The sequence below is a fragment of the Phycodurus eques genome, chromosome 13 (assembly GCF_024500275.1).
Source record: "Phycodurus eques isolate BA_2022a chromosome 13, UOR_Pequ_1.1, whole genome shotgun sequence".
NCBI lineage: Eukaryota > Metazoa > Chordata > Actinopteri > Syngnathiformes > Syngnathidae > Phycodurus > Phycodurus eques.
In genome coordinates, this window is record NC_084537.1 from 6947137 (window position 1) to 6967741 (window position 20605).

General features: G+C 40.2%; 1 protein-coding gene across 3 annotated transcripts; it reads left to right on the plus strand.

The window, feature by feature from the left end:
- Nucleotides 1-525: 525 nt before the first annotated feature.
- Nucleotides 526-20007, plus strand: LOC133412104 (cysteine-rich secretory protein LCCL domain-containing 1-like). Of its 3 annotated transcripts, none has more exons than XM_061695163.1 (15): nucleotides 526-763; nucleotides 1857-2174; nucleotides 7002-7120; nucleotides 9646-9778; nucleotides 10448-10563; nucleotides 10669-10769; nucleotides 11514-11684; nucleotides 11782-11842; nucleotides 12461-12527; nucleotides 12664-12794; nucleotides 12887-12930; nucleotides 13019-13091; nucleotides 13223-13307; nucleotides 14060-14193; nucleotides 17610-20007. In XM_061695163.1, the coding sequence occupies exons 2-15, from the start codon at nucleotides 1908-1910 to the stop codon at nucleotides 17659-17661; spliced, it is 1554 nt and encodes a 517-aa protein (XP_061551147.1). In that variant the 5' UTR covers nucleotides 526-763; nucleotides 1857-1907; the 3' UTR covers nucleotides 17662-20007. The 3 variants fall into 3 exon arrangements, 2 of the variants coding, with proteins under 2 accessions (XP_061551147.1, XP_061551148.1); XM_061695164.1 differs by having other exon boundaries at nucleotides 13238-13307; XR_009769732.1 differs by lacking the exons at nucleotides 14060-14193; nucleotides 17610-20007 and having other exon boundaries at nucleotides 13019-13167; nucleotides 13238-13289.
- The last annotated feature ends 598 nt before the right edge of the window (nucleotides 20008-20605 follow it).

Sequence of the window (20605 nt, forward strand, 5' to 3'; positions counted from 1 at the left end):
ACACAAAGATCCTTGAAAATAAAAGGAGAGCAAACCAATTTGGAAATTGCCATCCAGTAATGTCAAGCGCAGATAGTCTGACTGTCCTGAAGGTGGCGCCAAAGGACATGCGCAATATGTGAGTTAATGACTTTTAGAAATGTGTTCGTTTCAGTTGTTTAAGGATAATTCATGGTAAAAAAAAAAAAAAAAAAAAAAAAAAACCACCATGCAGAACCAATTAGAACACTTACAAAGCTCTATATGTTGAAAGATTGAGAAACAAAAACTATTTGTATTTAAAAAACAAACAAACAAACAACTTTTCTTTCATTGTTAGTAACATTATTAGGTATCAGGTCATCTCTTCAGTAGTAAACGGTGTGACCCCACATATAAACTGAATGGACCTCTGAGTACTAAAAGCTAACCCTGCAGGCACGTCCATGGGACGTGCGTGAGAGTTGTGTGTGTGCGTGCGTGTGTGTTGGGGGTGGGGGTGGGGGGGGGGAGTGGCCCACTGTGATGAGCGTTGCTAAGGGCAAACCTGGTATGTAAGTGCAAAATGAGCGGGGGTCTCATGCAGCCAGCAGTATACCGTGTGACCCGAGGAATTCATCCGGCACCTATAGATATTTCGGAATCTCCAAGTGTGGAGGCGGCGTGCAATGTGAAAAGCACAACCTGCTCTCTTGAGATGGATAATTCACTGGATTGTAGAACATAGTCCATCAACATTTGGAATCTGTGAGCCATTGGAAATTGACCTTGACGGATTTGAAAGGTAAACCCGCACTTCAATTTGTACCTATGCCTTATTGATAGGGTCTTCACTTTCGTGTCATTTAGTAGGGAGGACCATGGTATCTGCGTCATTGGTTATCATTTCAAATGCAATTTTTCCAGACGTCTGTGTGGATGTCACCGCGTGCACATGCAATACAGTAAGTTGCTCCTAGCCAGTCAATCTAGCCTTTGGTTTAATATTACGTGTGAAAACTTACAGTGGTCCTACTGTGAGTAGTGATGCTGTGACCTGCCGATGCACTCGAAGCCCTTCAGAGCTGTAACAGCCTCACAGTTTGAAGTGAACTTTTCTATAATTGCTGGGATATTAGCTGCGGGAGAAAAGATTCCAGGTCAGCTGCCTTTGAACCAAAAGTCATTCGGGATAGGTTTCAGCTCCCAACAAACGTGAACAGGCAAAGTGATATGGATGGATGGATTGCGCGTCCGCATCTAACGTTTGGAAAGTACGTCATTGTTGGATACCCAACAGAAGCAGAACCTCAAATGGAATATCTGGCTTTGCAAGGGTAATCACTACGAACCATTTTCAAAAGGTAGCATATTACAGCACAGTCAAAAAGTGGGTGTCCAGGATCAAAGGCGAAGAAAAAGAGCACGCTTTCAGTGACCTCCACGACAAGCAAAGGAGCTTGTGAAGTCAACAGTTCCTTTGGCTGGACAACCATAAGCCATCTACTGTATTCACCTGATCTGGCACCATCAGATTGTCACCTGTTTGGATCTTTAAAAAAGAAGACTTCTTTGATGACGAACCAGTCAAACAAAATGTACACAAAAAAAAAAAAAAAAATTGTTAAGGCACAGCCTACTGAATGTTACGAGGCTGGCTTACATGCATGTTCATCGATGGACAGTTGGTGTTGAGAAAAACGGAGATTATATTGAAAACTAGTGAGGGAATCCCCGTTTTTTGGGCTTTATTGTTATGTGTATATTGCATTTCTATTTCAATAAATAAAGCTAGAGGAAAATTGGGCTCATTACTTTTTGACTGCCCCTCACACCTTTTTTTTTGCATTGCCACATCACAGCTCCCTCTTAATCCATTCTCTGTTTTCTTTTTACAGACAATTTACAGACAGTTGTATACTTCATTCAGCACCAGTATTTTCCGCAACATGAAGCAGCTTCTTCCTTTTCCTGGCTGGTTTAGGGCAGCGAGCCTGTGCTTATGTTTGGTCCACACTGTCACTGCTGCGGTCCTGACAAACTCCACAGGACTGGAGTCCATCCTGGACAAGTACAGGGACAAGGATGAGGAGTGGTGGAAGGCCAGAACGAGAGGGAAGAGGGCCATCAGCGAGGGAGACCTGCACCTCATACTGGACCTACACAACAAGTTGCGAGGCCAGGTCCACCCTCCAGCCTCCAACATGGAGTACATGGTAGGTGCTTAAACTACAGCCGTTATTATGTAAGTTGCTTCCAATTACTATGTGAGACGGGGGCACGGCTCCCTCAAACAAACGCCGTGCCCCCGCCCCCCCCCCAAATCAATCTGTGCACGCTTCCCTAACTCTGTCCAGTCTGCTTCACGCTGTGCCAGCTGTCCGTTTGATCAGCCGTCAGCAGTGAGACGGATGAAACAGCCACAGAGTTATTTATTGTTCAAGAAAATATCTTCATCTTTATAATTTAAGTTGAACATTTATTATTTGTGTATGCATTTGTACAGTGTCGTTTGAGGAATCTAATTTACGTGATTTGCGCCGTGTCGATCGTTAAGTTGGCACCGGAAATGGTGTCATGTGGAGCTTCGAAACCAGAAGTGCTACATTGGTTACTTCAACGTTGCTGGCTTAACGTCGTTTTGACTTTGCAAAGAATTGACTATATATAAACATATATCATTTTATTATCTCGCCTACTCATCAATCTTTTGTTATGTGCCTTTTTCGATTTGTACTTTTTTTTGCCCTCTTTTAGAAAACCATACCCACACAACTAAACATATGCGTGAGGAGACAGGAATTGTATTCATGGGGAAAAAAACTCAAAGGAGAAAAAGTCACACGAAATTAGAATTTTCAAGTGTTTTCATGAGTGGTATATATGGGTTAAACCAAATAAATTTGGGTGCTTTATGCATTTTTCTTTTTAGTTTTGTGCTCCGTCGTGTACTGTTATTCGAGCAGTCCAGTTCATGTGATCTGTGCATGAGCGGTAACAACACAATGGCTGGAGGAGCAAAGTTTGCATTGCAGTTGATTGACGAGAGCGTGCACAGGATTCTAAATTTGCTCAGCTGTGTGCTTTAACAACAAGTGAGTCGTGACACACAAGTAACAGTGGCTTGTTCATAATAGCCATTACTACAAAACACTACTACACTACTACTACTTTTGTAGTTCACTACTGAACTACAAAAGAACAAATCAATTGAAAAAAGTAGTTCACAAAAGTAGTTCAGTAGTGAAAGATGCCGTGTAGTAATCGCTAAGTATGCGTCATAATAAATTTAACAGCGGTAACAAATCCCAGCAGACTAATTTTAATTAGGTTTTGCCCTCAGGGGCATGGCAAATTGGACCCTGGTTACAGTGTATAGCATTTGGGACCTGGGCCTTCAGTGACCTCTTAATAACACCATCATGTCGCAAAAATAACGTACAAAAATGCTACACATCAATAAGTATGTGTGGCATTAAATAAGAGACAGAGGCATTCCCTAATTTTGAGCATGAATGCCATTATTTCTAAAGCAAGAAACGGTTACCTTTATCTTCCAATACATCACCTCCAAACCTCTATAGTCATTGAAGTGTATAAACTACAATATAGCATTTAACAATCAATATTTATCGAATAACATGACAAAAATGTCACAACGTCATACTCACCGGAGATGCTGATGGAGGCGCATCAGACCTCCTTTCTTTTCTTCTGCCTGTCTGTGTAAGCTAGCTCATACATGTTTCTCGGAAAGTGCCCCTAAAGCAAGTCTTAGATGACTTAGCCCCACAAAGTTGATATATATATATATATATATATATATATATATATATTTTTTTTTTTTTTTTTTTTTTTTTTTTGGAAGGTGCCTTGAAAATGAATTTTTAATCATGTCCAAAATTGTCCTCCTCAGTAAATCAATTTTCATGCAAATATTCAGCTCAATCAATCTGAGGACTACTTAGCTGAACAAATCAGAGGATGGGAAAAATGCCAACGTGAGCGATGAATATAAAATCGCATTGGTAAATGGTCTGTGTGTGTTTGACTTGGTTCATGCCAGTACTTGGGATTCTGAAGGCGCTGGGCAGATAACATTTTACATGGCAACACACAGAAGGTGAAATCTGATTGGACAAAAAAAGAATTCGACATTCACAGCACTGTACATGACTGGAAGCTGAGCAAAGCACATGCACACATGCTATGAAAGGAATACAAAAGACAGCTGGAAATCAATTATTATGTATTATTGCATATATTATTATATGCATATATACACTATATTGGCAAAAGTATTCCGTCACCTGCCTTTACTCACATACGATTTTAAGTGATATCCCATTTCAAATTTATATGGTTTAATATGACATTTGTGTACCCTTTGCAGCTAAAACAGCTTTAACTCTTGTGGGAAGGCTTTGGACAAGGTGGGAAGGCTTTGGACAAGGTTTAGAAGGGAGTTTATGGGAATTTGTGAGGTCACACACTGATGTTGGCTGAGAAGACCTGGCTCACTGTTCACTCAAAATAAACCCAATGGTGTTCTATCAGGTAGAGGGCAGGAGTCTGTGCAGGCCAGTCAAGTTCATCCCTACCAAATTCTGTCATCCATGTCTTTATGGACCTTGCTTTGTACACTGGTGCAAACTGTTTGACTGTCTAAAGTCTCTTGGTATGCTGAAGCATTCAGAGTTAGTTCCTTTCACTCCAGCTCAGGGGATAATATTGTGGACATTGCCAACTTTGTGGGAGCAGTTCCGAGATAACCCCTTCCTGTTCCAACATGATTGTGCATCAGTGCACAAATCAAGGTTCATAAAGACACGGATGAGAGAGTTTGATGTGGATGAACTTGACTGGCCTGCACAATCCTGACCTCAACCCTATAGAACACTGTTGGATGACTTAGAGCGTGGACTGAGAGCCAGGCCTTGTCGTCCAACATCAGCGTGTCACCTCACAAATGTGCTTCTGGAAAAATGGTCACGAATCTCCATGAATACACTCCTAAACCTTGTGGAAAACCTTCCCAGAAGAATTTCAGCGGTTAGAACTGCAGACCGATGTCATATTAAACCCTATGGAATAGGAATGGGATATCACTTAAATTCATATCTCAGACAAGGCAGGTGAGTGAATCTTTTTGGAAATATAGTGTATGTTTTCTTACATTATGTATGAAAATAGATTGTATAAATAATTTATAATTTAATTAAGTTGTACTTGTAGGTCAGTGATTTTTATTAGTATTTAGGGCAGCAGAGACGGCTCTGAAGGCCCCCACGGTACACCACTGGTGTACAGTATTTGAATATTTTGTGTCTAATATTTCCCCCTTCGCTTTCTCTTCCTCTCTTCTGTCACTGACCTTTTCTGTTGTCCCTGGATTGCACTGTTTTGATCTGCAGCCTCCCGAATGTTCCTTCTATCGGTGTTTCCTCCACCCTCATCGACTTTCACACTCGTCCCGTCTCTCCCCATACATCCCAGCCCACTCCGAACCCTTGGAGGCCAATGTGATCTTTCATTTGATCCCCCATGCATCTCATTTGGGGTACCACAGCGGTGATTCTATTTCAAGTCAGTCAAACCTGGCCGTTTGAAGCGCAGGTTATGCTATGTTATGTACACTAATCTTTGGTGAGGGATACTATTGCTGATGATAATGATGTGGTTGGGAAGGGAACTGGTGAGGGCCAAGTTTCTTGGTTTTCATGCTGCAGGATTTTGAGGCCAAAGAGCTCTGCTTGAACGTCATCACTACATGGCAGTGCGCTGCACAGTATAGTATGTTGACGCTAAAGCAAATCTGCACATGCCTTTAAGGCGCTGTTTCAGCCATTTAAAAGAAAACAGCTTTCTTTAAAGTTTCCTATAATCACACCCTTTCTTCACTAAGTTACAATAATATAGGTGAGGTACTCTCCATACTGTACTTTGAATTGGAAAAACACTCGGTCTTGTTTTCTTCAATATTATTCTTTACAAAGCCACCTCGAGACCATGCACTAAATCATCTGCTTACACTACCTTGATAGCGACGGTGGTCCTGGCAGATGGCTAGAAACAATGTTATCTATTGAAAATGCCCATTTGAATCCATCCATCCATTCACTTTCGATATCCCTGTTGTGTCCTGTTGTTGCAGTCGGTCAGTAGGTCAATCAACTGTTGTGTCAGCGAGACAACCTCCTTGTCTGCTTTCTTTGGGTGGCGGGAAGAGCACTTAAGAGACTCTCGGCACTTTTCTGTTTTTCTGACTTTCACCCCAAAATACGAATAACCGACGATGCATTTGTCTGAAATAAATACATTGAAAATCAACGGTGAAAGCTCATGAAGGAAATTAATTGACAGACAAAAACAAAGGAAATGTTCACTATAATTGGAGTAAGTTTTAGTTAGTTTTGCAAACTTAAAATGTCGTTTTAGTTAACATTTTTTAAAAATTTGTCTTTATTTTTCTTTCATTTTCGAAAATGTTTTTTATTTTTTACTTTTTAGTTATTTCATTGGTTTTCATTTACTATAATAGGCAGGCTCAGGGTTTAACACTACAGATTACATCTAGAACCTAAAACCAAGACTCCCTTGTTCCACATTTCTCTTAATTTCTTTCATTTCTGGAACAAATCTTAAAGAAAACTGCAAATTGATGGGTTTGGGACACGTCTGCGCTTTTCATCCCAGCTATCGTGTGCGCTTAATAGGAGAGCCCTGGTTTTGATTTCACAGTGTTAAAATTGCAAGAGACATGCAGCCAGAGTACATCACTGAAAAGAAAAGAAAATTTGCGGCATTCCTATGAATATATGTACATTATATTGATAGGCACTGTGAAAAAATGATTGCCTCATAAAATAAAATTTCGCAGATTGGTGTAGTAGTAGTCTTTCAGTTCTATAAACATGTTTTACTACATTGACTGATCTGACTTATTGACTCAATTTAGCCTTAGTCTTGAACTTGTAAATATCTGTTTGGTTTATCTACCATTTAATTCAAACTCATTTGTCTTTGGTGTTTGTGTTCACCAGGTGTGGGATTACGAGTTAGAGAGAAGCGCCGAGCAATGGGCCCATACCTGCCGATGGGAACATGGACCGAGCCACATGTTGACTCAAATAGGCCAGAACCTCGGTGCGCATTGGGGCAGGTGTGTATGTCCCAATCTAAGAGAAGACGACAGTAGAAAACATTAGAAGAACACAATCCACCCCCCCCCCCCCCCCCCCCTCCGCCATCTGTTTTTTAATATAGAGATGAGTAGGAGAGTAGCAGTGCAGGCAAGATACAAGACATTAGACAACATTTGATTGGGTACCTCATTTTTTCTTGAAAGGTCCTAGGATTTTTTTTAGGGAAAAGAATTGTTAGGTATAAGAGGGCCTGGCAGTCGCAGTTTTAGACTAAAATTATTGAGAGGGCCTGGCTGAGGCCAGGGTTTTTGCCAGAGGGGCACAGTCAACCTGCTTCTTGCGAACATTAGGTGACCTTACCACAACACAAAACGAAGTAACCCCACAACAGTAACCTATAAATAAAGGCTATTTATAGACTGGATTGTGGAAATTGCGTGTATTCTTCTCCATTCCTTTTTGGTTATACAGTGCACGCTCGCATCGTCGCGGATTGGCACCTGCGGGTTCACCTGTTGGTGTTTTTTTTAAATTTTTTTATCTTCAATCGTTCTTTTTCAAAGTGTTTTTTTTTGGGGGGGGGGGGGCAAGCCTTATTTTTTGTGGAAAATGTTTATTTTTATTCGCGGGCATATTCCTGCTTATTCAAGAATTGTTTCGGTTGTGTTTGGGGGGGAACAGTGGACCAGCTCTACACCCTCGGCAGGGTCCTCGAGGGTGCATGGGAGTTCGCCCAACCAGTCTACATGTGTTTTGTGGACTTGGAGAAGGCATTCGACCGTGTGTCTCGGGGAGTCCTGTGGAGGGTGCTTCGGGAGTATGGGGTACCGAACCCCCTGATACGGGCTGGTACGACTGGTTTCCCACCCTCCCTAGAATCGGCACTGGGGCCTGGCTCACATTATTCGTTTTAATTTCTACCAAAGTCTTTTGATGGGGTCTCTTAAGTTCTTCCACACCAGTTCTACCAATCTTACTACCATATGAACTTTACTTTGTGTCGTGGAGCACAATCATGCTGGAACAGAAAGAAGTTCGGAGCATAAGAGGCTGAATTAAGATTCAGAAGGAGCACATGGATATTACATAACCCCTAATAACAATGAATGCATTAAGGGGTGTCGCCCAAGACTTTATTTTGTGTACTCCTGTACTTCATGTGTCATCTGCAATTGGCTGGCGGCCAGTGGAGGGCATCTCCCGCCTGTTGCCCAAAGTCAGCTGGGACACGCTTCTGCTCACCTGCAGATGGATGGATGCCTCTTATGAATGGTCTTACACTGTCTAATGCTTCAAAATGTTTTTTTAAACAAAAACTCATCGGTTAATTCCTTCTTGCAAATCAATAGACTGGGTAAGAGTAATGCACAGACTTGAACGTACACTAGGAGCCCCTAATGGCAATGAAAATATAAACCAATTAACAACAAATTATAAACAATAAACTAAAATTACTGAGCAGTGAGGCTTTGTGGCTTGTCCAAAGATACCAGATTGTCCAAAGAATGCAAGAATACGATGACAGCTACATAACTTGTAAATCCAGATGTTGATTTCCTTGCACACAATTGATTATATTATAGGTCCAAATGATTTAGTTGTTGAAGATTATTTTGTTTAGATGTCTTCATTTTGCTGTCCATATGTTTATTTGCTTCATTTTTGGTTTTGCTTCAGTAAGAGAATATTTTATGATTTCATTTAGAATAATTTATTGATTCATTGTTTGGCTATTGTCAGGTATTATTCAATCTTGTGAACTTTCCTCAGTGGAAAATAGGGGATTTCATTTTTTATTCAGCTTCCATCATCAAAGCTTCTTCAATATATATATATATATATATATATATATATATATATATATATTGTATTCAACTTATTTTGTTATCGTAGTACTCAACAATGTGACATATCACATGGCTTCCTGATATCATTTATATATCAAATGAGGGCTCGTTTGATATGTAAATTTATATACTGTTGTGTAGTTAAATGCATAAAAGCATCAAGTTGGTGATGTAAATGGGCAAAGGCAGTTGGAAGGGAGCCCCTACAGACAGTGTACTCCTTCCCCTGTCAGTGCATGAGTGCTTAGCTTCATCCAGCCTCTTTGACAGATTTCACAATATTACTGTATTACGCACAGTTAATATGGCCAGCTTGTTATTTATAGGTTTCCCTCCTCCCATTCTTACTTCTTCTTTTTACTGTAAAATGGGAAATGAGACACCAGAAAATAGTTAAACATTTGATATCGTTCCAATGTCAAGAGAGGACATTCATTTTCCCTTTAAATTGGCATTTCTTCCTCAATTTCAATTCATTATTTAAAATTGAGTAACTCTGTCCCCATATTTTCTTTTTCATTCAGTCAACACAAGAATCAAAAAACAAAAACAAATTGGGCACAATTTAAGTCACTCCTCCCTCAGTGTAAATGTGCAACTGCTTTCCATACCGTATTTATTATTCATTTTCATTCATGAGTTTTCATGTGATGTATAGGCCTAATACAAGAATGAGACTCTCTCCATCTCCTCAGGGACCGCCCACCCACCTACCACGTGCAGGCCTGGTATGATGAAGTGAGGTACTACAGCTATCCGTACTCCCAGGAGTGTAACCCACACTGCCCTTTTAGATGTTCAGGACCCGTTTGCACTCACTACACTCAGGTAACGGCGGTCACATTTATATGCCCGTCAGACTAAATCATGTCCTCACCACAATCCCTTTGGATTATACAGATTAGGGATTCAATCGAGTTTGAAAAATGGTCACACATAAATGCTAAATTAAATAAATAAATAAATATATGGGTGTAAATATATCTAAAACATTTGCAAACATTATTTATTTAACCTAGTTTTGACTGGGTTTGTGTGAGGTCTTGTGTGCTTTCTTTCATTTTTCTCTGTGCTCTCAAATTTCCCAAGCCTCCTCTTGACCAGTGAAACCTTTTTTTGCGGGGGGAAAAAAGGAAAGCGGTTGGATTCAAGGGGTAGCTACTCAAGGGCTTTTATTTATTTTGGCTGACTAAACGTCTTTTCAGTTTAAATGCTGGTGGAGCTATACCGGGAGTCGAAACAAAACAGGAGACTGTGCCACACTAATAGTCCAGAAATGCTGTATATGAAATATTCCGAAATGAGACCCATATGTCATGAAATCCATGTGATATGCTTTTTGTGTTTACTTGAACTTTAACCTGACAGCAAACATCTGTGATAGTTAAATTGCAGACGATTCGACAATAGCACTGGATAATTGATACAAGGTTTCTTTCACTGAAGCCAAACACTACATGTAGGCAATTGCTTTATTTATGTGTTTCAATTTTCTAGTTGGTGTGGGCCACAAGCAATCGTATTGGGTGTGCCATCAACGTGTGTTACAACATGAACGTGTGGGGAATGATCTGGGCTAAAGCTGTCTATCTGGTCTGCAATTACTCACCACCGTAGGGTTTTTTTTCCTTCTGAATATAAGAGTTAAACAAAATTAATTCTTAGTGATTATTATGCATCACTTTTATTTGTATATGTACTCTATTTTTTTTTTTCAGGGGAAACTGGTGGGGTCATGCTCCATACAAGTATGGTGCGCCATGCTCTGCTTGTCCAGCCAGTTACGCAGGAGGATGCAGGGACAATCTGTGCTACAAAGGTAGGCTGCAAGGGGTTGAACTCTTAAAAGTTCCATGGAGACTTACAATTATTAGATGTATTGTTTTCTGGGAATTTATAATGAGAATTTAATCAAATTGACTCAAAATTGTGTATCGTATACAATTATGACTATTCAGATTTTTCCATTTGCATTAACATGTTTCTTTGTGAATAGAATGATAAAAAAAATGCAAATAAAAAACGGGGCGGCACGGTGGGTGACTGGTTAGCACATTCGCCTCACAGTTCTGAGGACCCGGTTTCAAATCCAGCCTTGGCTGTGTGGAGTTTCTCCGGGCACTCCGGTCTCCTCCCACATCCCTAAAACATGCATGGTAGGTTAATTACCGACTCTAAATTGCCCGTAGGTGTGAATGTGAGTGTGAATGACTGTTTGTTTATATGTGGCCTGCGATTGGCTGGCGACCAGTTCAGGGTGTACCCCGCCTGTCGCCTGAAGTCAGCTGGGATAGGCTCCAGCACCCCGTGACCCTAAACAGAATAAGAGGTGTTGGAAATGGATGGGTGGATGGACTTATCCCTGTTGATTTAGAAGCTTCCCAATTTGATAATGGGATTTTACACCACTTATACTTAAGTAATGCCATCAGGGTGGCTGTATCTTATGACTTGCCATGTAACATATGAAGATCATAGACTATAGAAAAAAGAAAAAAAACATCCTTCGTACACGATGTGACATGAGTAAAAAAAGTTCCGCATAAAATCCACATGTGTTCAGACGGGGGTGCTGACAGGCGTCCGGCTCCAGAGACCGAGGAGACCAACTCCATTGAACCAGAACCGGATGCAGTGAGAGAAAGGGAGCCCCAACCCAGGGCCCAAACACCAAACCCCTCACAACCCTCTGAGGACGTAGACCGAAACCAGGTCGTAAGCACCGAGCAGATGTGTAAGCAATAACTCATGTGATTGAAAGACAAAGTCATGAGAGCATTCCAGCAGCTGTTACAATCTAATTGTAACTCACAGCCAACTTGTTCTTATAGGCCAACAGATGGACTGTAACACAAAGCTGAGAGATCGATGCAAAGGAACAACATGCAACAGGTACGGGCATACCGATCTGCCATGAATTCTAGGAGGGGCTGTTAGGGACGTGCTGGAATTCAAGATTAACTCTCATACAAACAACTGAACACGACTGAAACTCTTTCACGCAAGCCAGTAAAACACTCATACACACTACTGAAACACTCATTAATACTACTGAAATTCTCTCACAGTCACTACTGAAACGCTCTCATACACAATACTGGAACGCTCTTATACACACTACTGAAATGCATATTTTATGAGTGTATTTTAGTATGAGAGCATTTCAATACGCACGTGGTAGTGTTTAAGTTGTGCGTGTGTGATAACGTTTCAGTAGTGTACAGTGTATGAGCAGAAAAAAGTCAGTGTCAGTAGTGCGTATGAGAGCGTTTTGATAGTGTATGAATGCGTTGTGGTCGTGAGTGTGAATTTCAGTTGTGTTTTCGAGAGTGTTTCAGCAGTCAATGTGAGTGAAAAAAATAAAATAAATCAGGAGTGCGCGTGAGAGCTTTTTAGTTGTGTGCGTGAATGTAATCCTGAATGATGTCCCTGAGGGCCCCTCACATAATTGATCGCTGTTTACATTCCGCAGTAAAATATATTGATGACACTGTTTGATGCTACCCATAGATATGAGTGTCCACCCGGCTGCTTTGACAGACACGGAAAAGTAGTTGGGACTACGTCTTATGACATGGTAAATGGTCATCACCAATGGTGCATTCATTGCATTGTAACAGTGGCAGGTGCATATGTGGTGGGAGGTCATTTTTAATGTTACGGTGTTTTGTTGTTGTATTTCTTTTTTTTTTTTTTTTTTTTAAACAACCCAGCAATCCAGCGTGTGTGGAGCCGCATTGCACGCTGGCGTTATTGACAATGATGGAGGATGGTTGGATGTGACTAGACTGGGTCGAAAACATCAATTTACCAAATCATACAAGAATGGCATTCAATCAATAGGGTATGGTTTGAAATTACTCGTCAAAACGAATTGCTTGTTTTTCTTTGGTGTTACAGTGCAGTCCTTCCTTGACATTTTCTTTAATGTCACAGGAAGAACAAAAGTGCAAATTCCTTTAAAGTACAGTCAGTGCCTGGTAGGAAACACCTGATCACATCTTGTAGACAACACTGTTTCTAAAACAACTTCTTGTAAATCGTTTTGCCATACTTTTTTTCTCCCAGTCAAGGCAGTAGCGTGCGATACTACCGTGGCACTCTTCTGTCCCTTTAAGAAACCTGTCCGACACTGTCCGAGGTAACCAACTTACTCTTCTGTTTACTTTGTAGCCTACGCTGAGAAAATAATAGTTTGGTAAAGCGGGAAGAAAAATGTATGTCTACTCTAATTATGCCTATTCTAAAAAGCTGCCATTTTATTGTAATTAGTGTCTTTTTCATTAGGTTGTATTGTCCCAAGAACTGTCTGCGTGAGAGTCAGGCCAGAGTCACTGGGAGTAAATATTACGCTGATGTAAGTTCTTAACATTCTTTTCATGGTATTGGCTGGAGCTATATTTTAAAAATCGCTGGTACACTGGAACATCCAAGGTCAAACACGAACGGATGCTGGTCAACCTTTTATTTGTTTGCATTTTCAAATGTTTTTTTTCCCCCCAATAGAATGGAAATGGAAATAATCTGTTCAAAGGGTCAAACTGTGAGAAAACTCACCTGCATATCATGCATGCACCTCTGTATCTTCAGTTTGCCCACTCATCCTGTTTTTGTGGGACTTAAAAGGCACAATTATATTAAACAACATCCACTCATAAAAAAAAAATAGAAATATATTTTATATCTGAATATATTTTAATATATTCATGTCGGCTACTGTACTGTTTTTGGCACTTGGAAAGATGCAAATAGTTACCTTGGAGTCCAATAATTAGCCCAACGCAGTAGGCACAGTCTTCCCAGCAAGACAGAAATATGTACCCCTATGGTAGCCCTATTTTTGACAGCGTGTAGGGACCAGCAGCTTGTGCAAAAAAAAAAAAAAAAAAAAAAAACATAACCTCCTACCAAAAAAGCACATTCTATAAATATCTGGAATACATAACTCATAATGAGCACATAAACGCGTGACTAGGATGCAACAAAACTTCTATAATTTTATATAAGTTATATATATAAAAAATATATAATTTAAGATATATAGTTTTGGTCCATAAGGGACAAGATCAAACAGCCTTTGTTTTAAACCCATTTGTCTGATCTCTTTAGAAATCAAGTATCTGCCGAGCAGCCCTTCATGCCGGAGTAATCCAGAACGAATCTGGAGGTTACCTCGATGTAATGCCAGTGGACCGCAGGAGGCAGTACAGAGGCAGTTACCAAAATGGCATCACCTCACAAGGGTATGAACAGAAGTACCCCAGCAGACAGTGCTGTTTTTCTTTCTGCCTAAAGTGTATTTTGTATTCAGTAGAGAGCAGTGACTTGATTGCCAAGTAATTATGGATAATTGGCTCATAATTCTACTGGGCCATACTCGTGATGTTGGCTTTTGTCTGAGTCTGTCTGACATTCTGTTCTTGGGCACTTGCAGCCAAATGGAATAGAATTAGTTTCGTTAGGGTATGGGGTCGTTAGGATGAGTCAATGAATTTCATAACAATAGATGACGGTATATATGCTAGAATTTAAAAAAAAAAAAAAAAAAAAAGGATGATATCCAGAATATACACAATGTGTAATCCAAGGAGGAAAAATCCAGATATAATTTTAATTTGATTTAAAAAAAAAAAAAGAATTTTCTCTCATCATATTTACATGTTAACATTCTGATGGAAAAAAATGCATATTTATTGTAGAGGTGCAATCGATCAATACACAACTAATTGATTATCAAATTAATTGACAGCTTTTTTAATAATGTATAAATCTTTTAAAGACCTACTTTAACTTAAAATGATCAGAATCCTTGGAATTTCAGGTGCTCAACAGAAAATATTCTCAGATTTATGTAGTATTTAATGACAGCAAACTGACTGTATCTAATCAAAATCATTTTTACCAATCAAAACACGTTTCTAAACATCTGCTTTTACTTTGGAAAACAAGGATCAACATTTTTTTTTTATTTTCTGACCTGTTATGGACCAAACCAACTGAATAATAATCAATTTATATGTTTGCCTTTTCTGCACTCAATTTAAAATAATGTCCTGTTTTTTTATTTTTAGTAAAGGGATGGTAATGAAAAAAAAAACGTTTTCATACGATTCATTGATTAAAATAATTGACTATTAATTGATTCTTGAAATAATCCTTAATTGCAGCATTGCACCCCTAATTTATTTGTTTATGCAGTGACGTATTGTTATTATTGTATCTAATTGGGAAAAAATATGTATTGTGAATCATCTGCTCATAACATCAGCATTTGGTTTTCTAGAACAACGTAACAACGCTAGCTCCATTCTTGCGCCTTGAAAACACAAAGGGGGCGTGAGTAGTACAAGCAAGACACCCGGTCCTGGTTCCTTTGATTTTTTTTCTTTTCTTCCAAGTTCTCCCTGTGACGCTTGCAGCCACCGACGGCGAACTACGTGCGACCACGGAGGCCAAAAAATTTTCAAAAGATCATTTAAATAATATTCAACTGTAGAGACAGTTTTAACATATAGTGTATGACAAAAAGTGCTGTTGTTGTTGCAAACTCCAGCTTTCAGTTTACAACAAATCAGAATTGATTTGTTTTAGTCTATGATACTTGTAACTTACGTAGCCTATACCTTAAAGTTCCCATATATTTGGCTATTTAGACCTCCATAGAGTGACTCTTTAACATGGACTTAGTATAAAAGCGTCATTTTCATTCCAAAAACTGAAAAGTCAGAAAAGGCCCCTCTGACAGCTACTTCTGTTTGACCCAGTGTTGTAACTGCTTTCTCCATATTTGACTAAGACCACCCCCTTTCCTCTGATTGGTTGCCTCCGTGTAGAAGACCCGCTTGTGAGAGCACGTGATTGTTATGTTGACAGCGCTGGCTTGGGAGTGGAGAGGGAGGCGGAGATCTTTGCTCGTGACGTACTGTAGATAAGCTCGAGAATTTCAGGCTGATTTCAGGCCTCTCGGTCGAAAAACGTCTGGAACTCAGGAATGCATGGAGGATTTTAAGTCATATTTTACATGTTTACTGAGGCACCATAGTGATTTGGTAAAATATGGCACCTTTTAGGCATAGTACATACATACATAACCATTTCTTTTCATTTGAGAGACCCCCACATATGATGAGGAAAAAAAGTGACAATTGTTTTCTGACTGCATTTATAGTGTGTGGTGCACACAAGATGACCAATGCAGAACACCACACACGTAACCATCGATCCACTGACAATCTTGTGTCTCCTCCTGCCAAACCAAATGTCTGTCATAGTACCAAGACTGACCTGTGAGAGGCTGCATGGTGCTACAGGTCACCAAGACAGCCAAACAATACAAAGAAGAAGAAAGAGTATTGTTATTATTATTAGTATAATTATTCATTCGTTCATTTTATGAACCGCTTATCCTCAGTAGCGTTGCGGGCGTGTGGGGAGCCTATCCCAGCTATCCAGACGGGGTACATCCTGAACTGGTCGCCAACCAATCACAGGGCACATATAAACACACAACCATTGACACGTACGGGCAATTTCGAGTCTTCAATTGACCTACCGTGCATGTTGATGGGATGTGGGAGGAAACCGGAATTCTCGGAGAAAACCCACGCAGGTACGGGGAGAACATGCAAAATCCACACATTTTTGTTGCGGTGAATGACTTGGGGGCATTTTATACGAACACAAACACTCAACGCAATCCGTTGCACCTCCATTTGTGAAAGTCTGACAACAACACAAGCTTTAGGCTGCTTCCTAATCTGCTATTATTTAGTTTCACGTCTCAATCCGTGTCTCGGCCAACTCACTCAACCGACACCACAGATGTGGATAATCTTTTAGAGACGTCCGACTAATCAGGCCTTTGCCAACTTTGCTTCGCAGGGGGAAATGGGCTGAAAACCAGCATAATAACTGGTATGTGTGTACCACTTTACAAATGCGGTTGATTGCAGTGCAAGTTGCCCTGTTGAAAATGTAATAATACAGTAACTATTTCAATGAATTTCTCAAGGCAATGTAACTAATTACATTTGATTACATTTTGATGCATGTGGAAAAGCCAGCATACCATACCATGCTGACCTCATGAAAAATTTAGACAACATCGCTTCATATCACAACCCGGATAAGTGAATGTTCCATTAAAAAAAGTTTACAAAAATAACAACTTAAAGATGCAAAAGTCAATGTTCTTTTAAGTGTTCAATAGTAGAACAATGAGTCTAAACCTTCCAAAATCTCAGACAAACTAATAGATTGCACCACAAGGTGGCGCTTGGAGGTCATTTTTGGAAAAATATGTCATGTTTGAGACTACACACAATGACCAGAGAGACCTAATGAAAAGCGTCGGCTTTAAAAGGAGGAAGTGATGTGAAAAACAATCGGAGCTTTTGCGGCTATTTGTCAAACGTCACTAAAATTGTAATCATGGAAGTTTCCAAAAGCAACTGTAATTTCATTACACATATTCTCCCAGTAATGTGATGGATTACAACTACACATAGTTTGTAATTAAATTATGAAATCTACTGACATGTAATTAGTTACGACACTGGTGTGTCGTAACTTGAAAACTGTTAAACATGCAATGTCATATATAATGTTGGGTCGCAACGCACGTGTGTCTAATTTCAAGCCTTTCCGCTTGCCTTTGCAGCTTACTTAACCCCACGGGAGGAAAAGCCTTCCAAGTGTTTGCTGTCATCTGAAATGCAACGATCAAAAGTATCCAAGGACGCGCTCATCGCTCAACCTATCCAGCTTTCATACAAACAATGATTTGGTTCTCCTGCCATTGATACAAAAGGTGTAACAGGACTTATCGTAACTGAAATTGAACTGAACAGAATCCTTTTTCATTCACGGCTTGGCGTAAGATTTTCCATGAATGACTGTGAATACTCCAGTAGGGCACAAGCAAAACATACTAACCCACCAGCAGTTTTGCATCCAGAACTCACTTGCTGTGAGGCGACAGTACAGACTACTGCCTCACCATGCTGCCCGCACAGTTCCTTAAAATGTAATTTAATTTCGAAAGGCTAAAAACGGCTCCACACACATTTCAACCTTGGTCAAAATCCAACACTCCAAAGACCTGCTGTACCTCTAGCTACTATGAAAGCTGCTTGTGATTGGAAAATTTCCTGAGAGGAGGAGGAAAATCTGCCACTAAGGAGTACTGGATTAGCTATAGAGCTTTTTAAACTATGCATCTGAAGTAATTAAGTTTATTGCATGTCAAGTTAAATTGTATATACAGGATGTCCTCAAAAACACGCCAATTCAAAACAGAGAAAAGGTGTCACTTTACTCGAATATTCTTGCACACTTAGTAGCCACAGACGCATGATGAAAGTACAACCAAACAGACCCAAAGAAATGTTATAGTATGTGAAATCAGCCTTCAAAATGGTCAAGAATTGAGATATTCTTTCAGCTTTCAGACACTGTGGGCGTGTCGCTAAATGCTCTCAAAATTCCGCCTCCCCGGAACTTTCAGCAGTCCGTCAAAGCATGTCCACTTCTAAGCGGGGAGAGGATTCAAGCGAGCCACATTGCACTGGCTCTCACGGGCGACAGAGAAGCAGTCTTTGAGCTGGCATAACAACCGTAAGCCCCGCTCCTTTGAAATCCAGCGGGACAAGAGTGCGCCATGAGTGACCACAGCCGTGAGACAGGCACCGGTCTACCATGATGAATTTGTTCCCTCCTCCTCCTCGCCCCGCGGCGTGCGGCCAGCAACTGTGAGGCTGACGGCCCTCACGCTATTGTGCCGGAACTCCGGCGGGCACTCGAACCGCTGTCGAGCTGGCAAGGGGCCGTGGGGCGGCGAAGCTCATCTGGTTCACCGCTGGCTCGCGACGCGGACTGCAGAGACACTGTGACCCAAATAACACAAACACATTAGACTTAAGGGAAGATGTATTTCTTGCAGTTGTGAGCATAGTTTGATGGCCAATCGCACGCTCTACTGGTAGTCATGCGTTCAGGTTAAAAGGCATGAGGATGTGGCAATTCCGCCGAATGGCCACTGTGTGGTATATGGGCGCTCGATGTTTATATAGTGGGGGAGTGGCTCCTTCTCGAAAGTATCCCCGCCAGCCTGCTGATGTCAAGGGGCTACTTTTTCGCCCGCCCCTTAAAACAGGCCAACTGAGATGATCATTTTTTTGTAAGCTATAACTCAACAGTTCAGTCCTAAATTATTCTCAGCGTTGACCTTCAAAAATGACACGACAATGAGTTCAGTTCAACTTTCAATACAGCTTCTTTTGGTATAGCACAGTGATTCTTCAACGTAGCAGATTTCCCAGCTTATCCAGGGTTGCAGGAAGTGCGGGTACATAAACGTTGCTCTATATGAAGCCACAAGCAGTTGGGGCCTGTGACGTTGCAGGTCACTTGCAGAATACCGATCGTCTGATCCAGCATGGGCAACCAATCCGGTTGGCAGGTGCTCATTGATATAATCGCCTGACAGCGCGACGGTTGTGTGGCAGCGTCACCACCATCAGCAGCTGGTTGTGGAAAAATCCAAGTGCCAAATCCATCTCCAGGTAACTTTGAACAGGAACAATTTGAACGGCCCTAAAACTGAAAAGACAATAGTGTTGATAGAAATCTACCTTCCATCTTTATAAATATATTTGAATCGGTTTAGTTAACATCACATCTTTAAATCAGGGAGTGTTTTTGTGGAAATCCTGTATATAAATGCTGTATAAATATAATAAACTATTCTTGCTATTGACGGGAAGAGACAATATATTCATTTTAATCATTCATTTCTTTTGACAATATACCAAATAGCTACAATACCTGAAGTATGAAATATCATCTGTATATGTTTGTACATACTACACTTTGCTTGTTTATTGCATCAAAATGTTGTAAATACTAATGAAACATGAACCCAATGGGGTATGAGTGATGGCTTTTGCATTCATCATTCATTCTTCATTCATCATTCAAGTGTTGCCAGCTTAAATTCAGTCACCATTAAATCACGAGAAAACCATAACATACACATATACAGAATACTTTTGTTTTTGACCACATAATATATATATTAAAATTTTGAAAATGTGTTGATACTTTTTTTGTACAGTTACTATATTTTCATTGCTTTCTGCAGCTTTTATTTCATATCTATATATAGATATATAAATGGACCCCTGGCTGGCCAGGTATGTGCATGACAGAATTGCAATAAAATCCCTTTGAGAGAAAAAAAGAAAAAAAAGAATCTGCACCATGTCACCAATGTTGCTGAGATGTGGTTTTATGGTCCTCAACCCAGGCCATACGTTCTGTCTGTTTGGGGGGGGATGTAGAAATTAAACCAAGCTTTTAATAATAATAATAATAATAATAATAATAATAATACCTTACAAATCCAAGTTATCTATCAAAATTTCAATATACGTATAGTACTTACAGTATATCAACAGCTCTGGAAATAATTGCAAAATGATCCGTTTCTGCGATTTCAGATGTTTGCGTAAAATCCGCATTTTTTAAATTCTGTAGACTACTGACAGCATGACTCCCAAATTCCTAATACAAATCTTGTCAGTTCGAGCGGGAGGTGGGTGCGGGGGTGGGAGCGGACAAACATACGGCCCGTGGGCCTGCTTGGTGGTACAATCT

Excerpts from the sequence above, each read along its gene's own strand:
- LOC133412104 (XM_061695163.1), top strand. The coding sequence starts at position 1,908 with ATGAAGCAGCTTCTTCCTTTTCCTGGCTGGTTTAGGGCAGCGAGCCTG. Across the intron at positions 11,685-11,781 it reads CGTAAGCACCGAGCAGATGT|GCCAACAGATGGACTGTAAC; the intron begins GTAAGCAATAAC and ends TTGTTCTTATAG. Across the intron at positions 14,194-17,609 it reads AATGGCATCACCTCACAAGG|CTTACTTAACCCCACGGGAG; the intron begins GTATGAACAGAA and ends TTGCCTTTGCAG.